Below are 13999 nucleotides of genomic sequence, written 5' to 3'. Positions count from 1 at the left end.
TGGCTGTTGGGATGTTTTTGCTTTAATATATATATGTTCAAAGAACATATGTTGGAGAGAACTTGAGAAAAATAATCAGAAATTTATTTTTCTTGAAACCTTTTTGCAACTTATTATCATCATCATAAATCCAAGGGCTTATCTACATTGAATTGTAATCCTCCTACTTGTGATTGCAATTGTTCTTCGTTGTATCTCCTAAGTAAATTTCCGTGAAACCCGGTTGTAGTATAGGGTCTGAATTATACTTTTGGGAAAGTGATTCCGTTCACGCCTCGAAAATTTTACCGGTTTATTTTGTTTGCTTTCTTTGTGACCCTTGTTAAACACAAAATCCCCAACAATTTTGAACTAACTTGTAGCAAAGGTCAATTTTCAAATTAGCTAAAAGTCCAACCTTGTTAATTGCTTTCTTAGTTAGAATGATGTTGATGGACTAAGGGTCTGTTCTCATACGTTGAAATTCAATTCAATTCAGTTCAGTTCAGTTCAGTTCAGTTTATGTCTAATGATATAGCTAATGATATAAAGCTAAATTTTATTCTTTTAAGCTCTTATTACAACGACGATAATATTGATACAATTTATTGTTCAAATGGTTATATTTTTTTGATACACATTTCTACTGTTAAACTCATTGAGAAAATTAGAGCACTACACAACTTAAACTAATTTTCATAATCAGTTAGTTCTTCGTCTTCTTCTTGTCCACCAAGCTCCTCCATTACCTCGACATTCCTCTGAACTGACTCCCATATCTGATCAGTTATTTCTTGTCGTAAAATATCCATAGCCGCTTTTCTGTTAGGATCGTACATAGTATGATCTTTTCTTCGCTCCATGACTTCAACTTGGTGCGTGAATGGAATCCCTAGTTCATGTAAACGGATAAAGTTGTGTAGAGTACAACAAGCAACGATTATTTGCAACTGAAAACGTAATTTTATTTTTTTTTATTTTTTATTTTTTAGTTTTTTAAAAAAAAAAATAAACAACAAAGTGTTTTGTGTTCTTTTGTCATAATACTATTTTATTTTTAAATTATATAGTATATGTGTTTAAAATGTTTTGGGGTTTCATGTTTATAATATATTTTCCATAAATATTATAATTATAAAGTATATTTATCATAATTATTTTAATATGTACATATGTATATACACATATGTATAGTAATAAATAATCAATAAATAATCAAAGATCACTAATCCGTAGTTAAAAATCACTAATTACTAAGTTCAGTTCAGTTCAGTTCAGTTCAGCTCAGTTCAGTTCAGTTCAGTTCAGTTCAGCTAATTTCAGTCAATGAGAACAGGCCCTAAGGCATATTGATCTCTTCAGCTTATTTTCAGTTCAGTTCACTTCAGCTATAATAAGTTCAATTCAGTTCTTAATTTCATTCCTTCTCTCATAAAATATTTAGTTCAGTTCAATTCAGCTCCAATAAGTTCAATTCAGCTCCAATAACTTCAGTTTAGTAAATCAGAACAGATCCTAAATTAGAGTACTTGAAAATATAAATTATGAGTACAAGTCAATAAGATTTTGGGCAAGATCTATGACTACATGATTCAATTCTCTCAAGTTTGGCGTTGAATTATATGGTGTATCTTCACTTCTTCACCAATAAACTTCTAACTTGTTTGGTTACATACTTACGTTAGCAAATTTCATATTCGATCGATTACGCATTGATCATATAAATTGTGTTTAACAAAATTTAAAAACTCTTTCTTAAACCAATCATTTTTATTTTAAAAATCATTAACAAAAAAATAATAATTACTTTCTTATCGGTTTGATTTCTATAGCCTTGTTTGTCTTTCAAAAAGGAAAAACATTGCCATAGATTAGTCACATTGCTCTTATTGAAAATAGTTGATTTCCTAGTTTTATCCTTCTCCGTTTCTTGATAGTTGCATCAGTTTAACTATATACATATCACATATGGCTACGCATTATTTTGACCATCATATATTTAATAAGTATGCTTTAATAACTATTGAAAAATTATATATTGAGATTAACTCAACAACCATTAAACCGATTACATTTATCTATATATATTAGTATCAAAACATAGGTAAAGTTGATATAGGAATAATTGATCGCAAAAAGTCAATTTGATGCAACTATTAAGAAACAAAGGAGGTATTTCCTCCAATTTATTACAATTGCAACACTTTTCAATTAACGCTTGCCAATACATAATGTTAATCACTAGTTAATTAAGAAAAAAAATCCGATATTATTAAAAACGAACTTCCTTCGTTTTACACTTTTCTAATCAAATTGCAACAATTCTCATTTCACGCTTATCAATGCATTATTTGAAATTTTGAATATAGAACATGTGAGTAAAAATTGGAACATATGCTTTCGAATTTAGAACATATAACTAAAAATCTTATAACACACACACGTTTTAAAATTTACTCTATATTTTAAAACATATGACTAATAATTTTGAACATGTGTGTGAGCAATAATTTAAAACATCTTATTCAAGAATTAGAATATGTGAGTAAAAAAAAAAAAAATTGCTTTATGAAATTTAGAACATATGATTAAAATTTAGAACATCTGATTTAAAATTTGGAACATGTGAATAAAAAATTTAGAACACTTGGTATAAAATATAGAAAATGGGAGTAAAAATATTGAACATATAAGTAAAACTATAGAACATGTGAGTAAAAATTGGAACATATGCTTTTGAATTTAGAACATATAACTAAAAATCTTATAACACACACACGTTTTAAAATTTAGAACATATAAGTTAAAATTTCAGAATAAGTCATTCGAAATTTATAACATCTAACTTAACTAATTTATGGTTTAGAATATGTGAGTACTAATTTAGAACATCTGATTTAATTTAGGATATCTGGGAAAAAGTTTAGAACAACAAATTTAAAATTTAGAACATACGAGTAAAAATTTAGAACATAAAAAGTGTTCTCACATAAGATTAATTCTCACGAGAGCCTCATGTATAATAACTACATAATTTCCAGTTTTACTTAACACTTTGACATATTCCTTCAAAAAAAAAAAAAAAAAAAAAACACTTTGACATATACAATTATGCACTAATCACATACTCTATTTTGACTAATTTCTATGTTTTTATGGTTCATATAGGGTCTTGTTAGATTCATCTCAATTATTTATAGTTTCATATAGGATCTATGACTAATTTCTATGTTTTTATGGTTCATATATATATAGAGAGAGATGTGAGTTTTTTTTTTTTTTTTTTTTTTTTTTTCTTTTCTTTTTTTTGAGAAAGTAATATGTGAGTGTGATTTTAATTATGTGTGCGTTTTTTCCCCAAAAGTACTTAGTGAATCACTCTTTTAAAATAAGAATTTTTTTATAAAAAGATAAAAAAAAAAATTATAAAACACAAATTTTCATGATGACACGACGGTGTGACCGGAGTTACTTTGTCAGGATTATTCAGTACTGGTCAATCACGGGTCATCCAATTGGTCAGGGATTACTAAAAATGCTATTTATAAAAATATTGCAACTAATTTAAATTTTTTTTCCCCTCCACTCCATGATCCTAAAAAAATACAATATATTATAACGCATAATATAAAGATATTTGCACCATAAATTAAATCCATAAACACTTACTCTCTCCGTTTTTAATTAATTACTTGTTCCATTTTTTATTTTCGATTGCTTTTAATTATTTGCTTAATTACCTTATTTGGAAATCTTTTACAATCTTTAATTCATTTCTCTCAACTTGTGAACCTAGCATAAATCATTTTATTTATTTATCCTCCAATTCTCTCAAGTGCTTTCGCTATTTACAATTTTTTATTCATCTACTAACCCCACTACTTTCATATTTTATTACTTCTCTAATTTCTCATGAACCTCCGCACATGGAGAAACAAGGCAAGTAATTAAAAATAGAGAAAGTGTGCGCAAATGCACAATGGTAATACTCCCTCTGCTTTTAAATACTGCTCCACTTTTCATTTTCGGCCATTTTTAAATACTTGCTCCACATCCTTGTTTGAAAAGTTTTTACAATATTTAATTCATTTATCTCAACTAGTGGACCCAACATAAACCATATTTTATATATTTCATATTCTCTCACTTCCAATTCTCTTAACTACTTAAACTTTTTACAGTTTTTTATTTCCACCTTACCCCACTACCTCCATATTTTATTACTTTGTCTAATTTCACCTAAAACTCTACACAGGGAGAAATTGAACAAGTATTTAAGAAAAAGTATTGTGTAGAACAGACTCACATGAGTCTAGTCACACAAACAGAAAAAAAATAAAGTTCTTAATTGTCAGAATTTATATAATAATGGTCAGATATTAATTTATAAATATTATATATTAGATTAAAAGTGTCAGCTGATATTAGATTATAATTATCAGATATTAGATTATTATTGTTAGATATTAGGTTTTAATTGTCGAAAATTAGATTATAATAGTAAGATTTTAGAGTATAATTATTAGATTTTAGATTGTAATTGTCAGAAATTAGATTATAATTATCAGATATTAGATTAAAAGTGTCATAAATTAGATTATTTTAGTCAGATATTGGTTTATAAGTATCAGATATTAGACAATATTGATCAGAATATGTGAAACAGAATTGCTCTCATCTACCACTGCTAGGAATGGCAACGGATCGGATTCGGGTCGGATGTGACTAAATCCGAATCCGATCCATTTAATGAACGGAACCTGGACTCGGATCCGAATCCGAGTCCGAATCCGAAAAATCAGAGTCCGAATCCGATCCAACTCATAATTTTCGGATCCGAATCTGGTTCATTTATATGGACCTCCGAAATAATCCGAATATTTATTTTATTTTATTTTACTTTTGTAATGTCATATACCTATAATTGCTTATATTGTCATACCAAGTAAACATATTTAAATTATGAACACATAAGAAAATTTTGCTATAAAACAAGCAAACAATTGTCTCGAGTTAAAAAGCATATGCTCATGCTCTCATATTCGGACTCGGATCGGACTCCGTCGGACTTTGCATAGGGTCCAAGTCCGATCTGCCTCCTATTCGGATTCGGATCTATTTTATCGAATTCGGATTTGGACTAATTTTAAACAGATTTGGATCGGATTTTTTTACTTCGGATTCGAATCGAACTCAGATAATTTCTCAACAGATAATTATCCATCGTCCTCTTAACAATGAATCAAAGAACAATATTATTCATGTTATTATTCACCTACCCCACCTTCAAATTATCTTTCCCAAAATTAAAATACAATATTCATCATTAAAATAATCAATAAAAGTGAATTTTGTCACAAATAATTTTCACAAATGATTTGATTTTCACAAATAATTTTATTTGATCATTGTTAAAGATACTCTTAGGCCCTGTTACTTTGAGCTTTTAGGCAGAACAAAGCAGGGGTCAGCAGGGCAGAGTAGAGTAGAGCAGAGCCGAGCAGATTTCAACATTATTATTTATACTATTATTAATGTTATTGTTGTTATTATTATTATTATTAATATTAATAATAATAATTATTAATAATTATTAAAATTATTATTACTATTATTAATAATAATAATAATTATTATTATTATAATAATAATTATTATTATTAATTATTTAAATTATTATTATTATTATTAATTATTAAAATTATTATTATTATTATTAATTATTATTAATAATTATTATTAGTTATTAAAATTATTATTAATTATTATTATTATTAATGATATTTATTATTATTATAATTATTATCATTAATAATAATAATAATAATTATTATTATTATTATTATCATTAATAATAATAATAATAATTATAATTATTAAAATTATTATTATTAATTATTAAAATTATTATTATTATTAGTAATTATTATTATTATTATTATTATTAATTATTAAAATTATTTTTATTATTAATAATTATTATAATTATTCAAAATAATAAATTATTATCATCAATACAACATTAATTATTATTATTGAATATTAATTATTAATGGTGTTATTATTAATTATTATTTGAAAATTAAGCAGAGCAGAGTATAACCGATTTCTTTTGAGCTAAGCAAAGCAGAGCAGAGCAGGTTTGATTTGAGCAGAGCAGATCAGAGTAGAGCAGAGTTGAGCATCTCTAATCTAAAAAACGGGGCCTTAGTTCTCTACGACCACAAGGAATAAAATAAAACAAAATTAGTCCTCTACAACCAAAAGGAATAAAATAAAATAAAATTAATGGTGCGCTTCCATCAATAATTGTTTGCGGGCCTAGTTTGGTCATAGGCCTCATAGCCGAAAGATCTCTCTTCCTTCTTTTCGCGATTTCCCATACTTGGTTGTTAAACTTTGTCACCCGTTAATATATTATTGGCCCAACGGTATCCCAACGCTACAAAATTCAAACTAAATGATTACCAACTTTTCACAATTTTATTGAATTTATTTTTTTCTACATATTTCTTTGTTCAATTATTTTCCTCCCAAAACTAAACAAAAATACATAATTATAATGGGTGGTCGCACCACCTATCTCCCCTTCATCGTAGCAGCAGCTCTGATCTTCTGCTACGCAACCGTATCGTTACCATCTACCTTTACAGATGATAATCCGATCAGAGTCGTATCGGACGGTCTACAACGTTTGGATTCCAGGTATTTCATCAGATTTGTGTTTTATTGTTTTTCCTAAATTTTATTATATGATTAAATGATTAATGGTATGTTCATATATTTTATTTGCCGATCCATTTGTTGATCAGTGAAGTATTAGATTGGTAGTGCTATATGGGTTTGACTTTTTTATGTGGTGATGCTCCAAAGTATGAAACCAATGCGTTGACTCACGGGTGTACCTTAATTGAGATACACTCAAAGTCATAGTGAAGTTTATGAGGATAAATCACTTTTATTGATAATTAGCCTATTGGTTATGTTAATACACAAAATATCAAAAAATGTGTCAATATTGTACATATGTATACTGCATAGTGACTTATAATCGAGAGTCAGGTATAATCAATTCTTATCATCCATTTTTGTGGCTCTCTAAAAAAATAATAATAATAATAAAATAAATTATAGTCGTCAGGTACTCACTACAAATTAGTGATACAAGAAATAATAATCCAATGCAACTTTGTTTTGGGGTTTTTGTCACCTTTTATGATTATGTTGTTTGGTTAATTGGTTCATATTAGTGCTTAGGAAAGGAGAAATTTAGGGATGATAATGATGATAAGAGAAAATTAGTAATTGAGTGAACAGAAATGAAACCACTTTTTGGTGCAAAAGAGGACCTAGCTTTAACAGAAATGGGAACAAAATTTAATTAAAATGAGCCACGTAATACCAAACAATTTTTAAATATTGGGATATTAATGAGGAATTTATTTATTTGATAAAAAAAAAAAAAAAATTAAACTTTAGGACAAGATATCATATTCCTACCATTTTTTTATGTATCGGTTTGAACGACAGCTTTAGGAAGATTAGTAAAATTGCGTAAAATATACGAGTACATATTTATATATTTTGAATACAGAAATGGTGTAAAATATTGTCCAAGTGGAATTTGTTGGGGAACTAAAATTTATAGAATAGAAATAAAGGGTTAATACTACCTCTGGTCCAAATTACTTGCAACTTTGTAATTTGTTTGAACGACCGGAGGTAATAGTTTATTAAAACGTAAGGAATGTACAAGTATATGAGAGGAATAATAAAAAAAATAAAAAAATAAAAAAATAAAAAAAAAATAAAAATAAAAATAAAAATTAACTCCGTAAGAGTGAGGACAACGCAGGATTATGGTTTGGTTTGGGCTTAATTTTTTCATAGAAATTTCCTAAATAAAAAAATTCATAGAAATTGATTTTTCTATGATTTCTCAGTTTTTCTTTGTTTGGGTTGTGAAAGGAGCGGAAAATAATTTTCCCAATAATAGAAAATTGCATTCATAATAGTGTAAAATAGTTTCCTTCATAAAACAAGGGAATTGAATCCACATTTTTTTTTTCCTCCTCCCTACCTTAGCTTCTTTTTACTTTCCTTTCATCCATTCCCAATTTCTCTTTACCTTTTCCGTTAAGAAACAAACAAAGGAGAACTATCTTGCAAGTGTGACAATATATACCCCTCCGTGTTTTTTTAAATGTTACACTTCCTATTTTGGTAAAAAAAAAAACTACATTAAAATATTATATCTCTCCTCTCATGGTCTTCAACCAAACCAACTACTACTTTTTTTTTTATTATATTTTTCCTATCACATTCATTACCTTTTCAATAAATTATTAACTTCATTATCTTTCTTTTACAATTTTTTAATGCTCCAACTATCCAACTCACCTCTTATTTTATTTAAGTCAATTAAATTGCCTAAAGCTATGTGTCAGTCAAATCGTAACACTTAAAAAAACACGGAGGGAGTATATTATTAATGAAAACTAATACTACCTCCGTTAAATGTTATGTGCAACTTTGGAATATTATTTATGATATACTTCCTCCGTTTCTATTTAGTTGACGTGTTTGATTTAGACACATATATTAAGGAAAGGAGAGAGAGTGAGAGAGAATGAAAAAGCAAGTGGTGTAGTTTGTAAATGCAAGGTAAAAAATTTATCCCTAAAGAAAACCTGTCAACTAAAAAAAAATTTCCTAATAAAAAGAAATACGTGTCAACTAATAAAACGGAGGTAGTATAAAATTTTTCAAAGTTGAACATAACATTTAACAGAGGTAGTATTTCATTGAAAATGTATTACATCAAACCAAATAGGGACTAAGGGTCTGTTCTCATACGTTGAAATTCAGTTCAGTTCACTTCAGCTCAGTTCTGTTGAGTTCATATCCTAATTTCCTTCTCTTATAAAATATTCATTTCAGTTCAGTTCAGTTTAGTTCAGTTGAGTTCAGTCAATGAGAACATGCCCTAAGAGTCAATTTAAATTAAACGCAATTGTTGGTGATCAATTTTTTTTTTTTTTTTTCTTTTATCATACACTCACAATTTAAGCATCACACAGAACTATCGAAGCCATTTATCAATTTGGAGATTCAATTTCAGATACGGGCAACTTTATACGTGAAAATCAACAATCTTCCTTTGCAAAATTACCGTATGGAGAAACTTTCTTCCACAAGCCAACCGGTCGTTGTTCGGATGGACTTCTTATGATTGACTATATTGGTAAGAATTGCCTTTTTATCAAATTAAACAATTATATATTTAATTTACTACCTTCGTTTCTTATTATTTGCAACAAATTAATATTTCATATTTTACAAATAATACTCTTTTATTGCAAACTAGGTTAAATCCCATGCCATGCACGATCATAATTAAACTTTACGACAAAATTTATAAAGAATGGTGTTAATTCAACAAATTTATCCAAAAAAAAATATTTGTAACAAAATAATAGTCTCTAATTAAATATATTGATGGTCAAAGTTGTGTCGCAACAAATGTGCAAATTCAACCATAACTCATAAAAAAATGGAGGAGCATAATATAATAAAATGATTTTATTCAGTTGTTCTTATAAACGTTATGTATATTTGTAAGATTTATACAAAGTATCATACCAAAATTATTATTCCTGTTTTTAATTAAAATAAATTTTAAGTCGGAGGAAAAAAAAAATTATAATAATATTATGATAATCTTGGATGATGATATATGTCAATACCTTAATTTTAAACTATGTTAGTATATTTGTAACTAAAAGATTTATAGTATATAAAATATATGTTAAAAAATAATAAAAAAAAAAAATTTAAATTGAGTATGATTGGATTAAATGTGTTGTCAAAATGGAAATAAGTATTATAGTAGGTTATAAAATGGAAGTTATTAAAATTTGACCAAAAAAAAAAAAGGAAAGATAAAAAGGTGGGAAATTTTTTTATAACATCGTGACAAGTGTCACTTTAGGTTCGCTTTTAGTATAGGTTAATTGATAAGTAATAAGAAATGGAGTATTATGAATGATTTAGTTGTGACATCAGTCACATGAAAACTTTTTTCATTTCATTAAGGGCTTGTTCTCTTACGTTGAAATTCAGTTCAGTTCAGTTCAGCTCAGTTCAATTCAGTTCAGCTCCTAATTTTCTTCTCTTACAAAATATTCAGTTCAGTTCAGCTCAGTTCAGTTCAGTTCAGTTCAGTTCAGTTCAGCTCAATTCAGTTCAGTTCAGTTCAGTTCAGCTGAGTTCAGTCAATGAGAACAGGCCCTAAGTGTTGCGATTCTAGTAAAACAAAGTACTCGTTTATTATAGGATAATAAGCCTAGTTCTTATTATTGGTTGTTAACTTGTTATCGATGCAGCCGAGTTCTTTAAGCTGCCATATCTTGATCCGTATCTTAACAAAGATGGTAACTTTACTCAAGGGGTTAACTTTGCTGTTGCTGGATCGACTGCACTCAACACCTCTACATTAGCTAAGAACAATATTAGTTATCACGCCACAAATAGCTCCTTATTTGTGCAGCTTGATTGGTTTAAGTCCCATCTTCATTCCATTTGCTCTAGTCCTTCAGGTAATTTTTGCTCAACTTATTTCTTAATTTTACTAATTATTATAGCCATATAATTGCATGCTCTCAATGAAATTTGTGTATGAAATTTCATGACTATTATTAAGATAGGGAAAATTGTGTATGCAACAAATGTATATACGAGTATGTAATATAGTATTCCCTCCGGCCTAATATATGATTCCTATTTAATTGTGTTTTTTCATGGTATTTAAGAAATGCTAGGAGAAAGTGATTAAAGTACATTAAAAAGGTAAAAAGTACAATTATAGACAAAAGTTATAGATGTGAAAGTGAATGAAGTACATAAAAAAATGGAAAAAGTATAAACAAGTGGAAAATTCAAGGGTAATTTAGGATGTACAATGAATAAAGTTAGAAAAAATAAGGGTGTAATAGTCTGTACATACTAGCCAAAAATTGAAATATAGAATATAGAAACAATAATATGAGACCCAGGGAGTAACTATATATTCCTTATGTGAGTTTGGATGGGAAATATATGATTCGTTTTATTTACTTGATTTTACTTATATGAACTTCTTTTTTCTTGAATAAATCCAATTGAAATGTATATGATATTAAAACTAGTGTTAACCTTTTTCATTACCATTTAGAAAACCAGTGCATAATACACTAGTTCATTAGGAGTATCTCTCATGAGAAGCGTCTCCTAATAATGACCTGATTTGACCCAAATTTTATATTTCATAATAATATAAAATTTTACACTATTTTTGATAGTTTCTAAACATAACCCAAAATCGAATCAAAATCTGACCTGAATTGCCACCCCTACCTAATATTTTCCTGTTTCATTACCAAGGCTTAGCTTCGCTCACTTTATAAAAGACATTGCCTTAGGTCTTAAAGGTTTAGGGCTCGAACCTTATCAAGTGAGAATATTTGGTGGTAGTGATCTCGTTACTCCACTCCCCTACTTTCAAGTATTCCTTTGAACCACAATGTGATTAGCTTCATATGCAAACGATAGACTATACAAAATATTTTTATTAATTTTGTATCAAGTCTTAAGAATATATAACTCCTAACATATTTCATATTTATTTGATCACTCACATCTCTGATTTCTATTATAACTTCAGAATGCAAGGGAAAACTCTCAAAGGCACTCATTATGATGGGTGAAATTGGAGGAAATGACTATAATTGGGCCTTTTTTAAAAAAATGTCAATAACAGAAATCTATAAACTAGTGCCTCAAGTTGTGCAAGCTATAAAATTGGCCATAAAGGTGATCAACTTCTCACCCTTTTATAAGTACTCAGTACTCATGAATTATTTAATACTTTCGTTTCTTTTTAGTTGCAACAAAAAGGTGTATTTGATATACTTTGTAGTTCTTACTCATGTATCCTAATCTGTAAGTCATTGTTATCGTTGTTGTTACAGGAAGTGATTAAGCTCGGTGCCATTCGAATTGTTGTCCCGGGAAACTTTCCCATTGGTTGTATGACAATTTACCTAAACAAGTTTAAAACAAACGACAAAAGTATGTATGACGACCTCCAATGTCTAAAAGATTTGAATTCTTTTGCGGATTTTCATAACAATAAACTACAAGAAGCTATTAAAGAAGTTCACAAGGATCACCCGGACGTAACAATTGTGTACGCGGACTATGTTTCAGCCTTACTAGAACTTCTCCGACACGCTACCTCCTACGGTTAGTACCTACTTCCTATACCCTAATCACGTTCTTTTTTGAATTTATGTTACATCAGTATATATGTGCATGTGCACTCGAGTGTATATAACTAATTAAAAGTAATGTGATTAATTATATGTAGGGTTTGACAAGGATGTTATGTTAAATGCTTGTTGTGATAATTGTGGAAATAAAGGAGTTCCGGTTTGTCAAGATCCTTACAAACGTGTAAGTTGGGATGGAGTGCATTTGACTCAACATGCTTATCAAGTTATGTCACAATGGTTGATAAAACATACTAATGGTTTCAATGACAATTCTAGCGTTAAACGTTTGAAGTTTTCTTTTCTCTTCTTAATTTTTTCTTCACTAAGTACATTTATAATTTTGGGATAAAAGAAAGTTTGTTATACAACATTTTTTTTAGAATGTTAATTACACAGTTCTAGAGAATGATAGCATTTTTTTTTCCTAATATTATTATCTATTGTATTGCCTAATAGAGTTTATATCCCCTTTGACAAGATCAAGTAGGAGTATTTACAAATTTGTTGTAGTATGTAATCACAGTTATTAGAATCGTGATCCGTATGATCCTACGATCCTATTTTTACCAAACAATCCGGATCATTAGCAAAATCGCAATTGAGGTAGGATTGTAGTAGGATCGGGTAGGATTGTATAGGATCGTACGATCCCATCGATTCTACCCGATCCTGCAAATCAACCAAATTGTGTGGAATTTTAGCCCAAGCTTGGTAGGATTGTTGTAGGATCCGATAAGATCGCATAGGATCATCGTATGATCCTACTTGTTCATATCTGATCCTACTAGATTTTTAGATTATTTAGTAATTTAAGTTATTTTTTTGAGCTAACGTTGTATTGTTTGGAATGTGGTTAATTATTCCAAAATTATTGGTTTTAGTATCACTTTTACCCCAAATGACATGCAATAAGTATTATTATATTGTCTTTATCACCTCTTTTACGAGTTTTGTAGGATTTTAGGATCCTATGCTCCGATTTTACCGATCCGATATCACCTTTTTCGATCCAAAGTAGGATCCCGATCCTAGCAACATTGTATGTAATTATATCAGATAATATAAGTGTCCAATCTGATAATTTAATAACATAATTAGGGTAACTAATACAAGAAATTACCAATTAATTTTTTTTTTGGTGTTTAGAGAGCCACAAGGGCGGGGGTGAGATTCGATCTCAGGATCTCCGGAATCGGGAGGGAAGCTCTAACCACTTGAGCTATCCCTCTCAGAAATTACCAATATAATTAATTAATTACACTGTTTAGTGGATCATCTCAACTTGCATTGAGTATATACATGCATATTTGGATAACAACTAAAACACATTATTAATACAGAAAAAGCCAATTGAATAAAATTAAAGAAAATTCACACCAATGTATCAATAATATGATATGTTAGAGAAATAGGGAACATGAAATTCATGCAATCTGTCTTTGAGTTATCTTGCATTTCTGCTTGTTGCTTTGCAATTATTTGCTGCCAAATCAGTGAATATACGAAAATAGAAGAAGAATGTAACTACTTGGACATTGTGCACAAATCATACACACATTCATATGCCAATTAGGTCAATTATAATTGCTTTGTGATCCACAACAAATCCATTGCACAAATCCAATAGCATATGTCCATAACATTCTGTGCAAGATTTATTTGGAGTTTGCTTATGCCTTTACCTACCTCGCCTTTTTGTGTGTGCAGTG

General features: G+C 28.7%; 1 protein-coding gene across 2 annotated transcripts; it reads left to right on the top strand.

Moving 5' to 3' along the window:
* The first annotated feature begins 6302 nt into the window (after positions 1 to 6302).
* LOC145635824 (GDSL esterase/lipase At1g28610-like) lies at positions 6303 to 12704 on the top strand. 2 transcript variants are annotated; one of them, XM_081687187.1, is made up of 6 exons: positions 6303 to 6684; positions 9101 to 9223; positions 10365 to 10577; positions 11681 to 11829; positions 11988 to 12261; positions 12386 to 12704. In XM_081687187.1, the coding sequence occupies exons 1-6, from the start codon at positions 6633 to 6635 to the stop codon at positions 12637 to 12639; spliced, it is 1065 nt and encodes a 354-aa protein (XP_081543313.1). In that variant the 5' UTR covers positions 6303 to 6632; the 3' UTR covers positions 12640 to 12704. The 2 variants fall into 2 exon arrangements, with proteins under 2 accessions (XP_081543313.1, XP_081543312.1); XM_081687186.1 differs by having other exon boundaries at positions 6304 to 6684; positions 9060 to 9223.
* The last annotated feature ends 1295 nt before the right edge of the window (positions 12705 to 13999 follow it).

The sequence above is a fragment of the Chenopodium album genome, chromosome 6 (genome assembly GCF_948465745.1).
Source record: "Chenopodium album chromosome 6, dcCheAlbu1.1, whole genome shotgun sequence".
Lineage (NCBI taxonomy): Eukaryota > Viridiplantae > Streptophyta > Magnoliopsida > Caryophyllales > Amaranthaceae > Chenopodium > Chenopodium album.
The sequence above is the reverse complement of the archived record's forward strand: the minus strand, read 5'-3'. Positions and strand labels throughout refer to the sequence as shown.

What these genes read in the sequence shown, in the direction of transcription:
- LOC145635824 (XM_081687186.1), top strand. Translation starts at nt 6,542, where the DNA reads ATGGGTGGTCGCACCACCTATCTCCCCTTCATCGTAGCAGCAGCTCTG. An exon ending in CTACAACGTTTGGATTCCAG is followed by an intron (nt 6,685 to 9,059) that starts GTATTTCATCAG and finishes AGCATCACACAG; the next exon opens with AACTATCGAAGCCATTTATC. An exon ending in TCTTATGATTGACTATATTG is followed by an intron (nt 9,224 to 10,364) that starts GTAAGAATTGCC and finishes TTATCGATGCAG; the next exon opens with CCGAGTTCTTTAAGCTGCCA.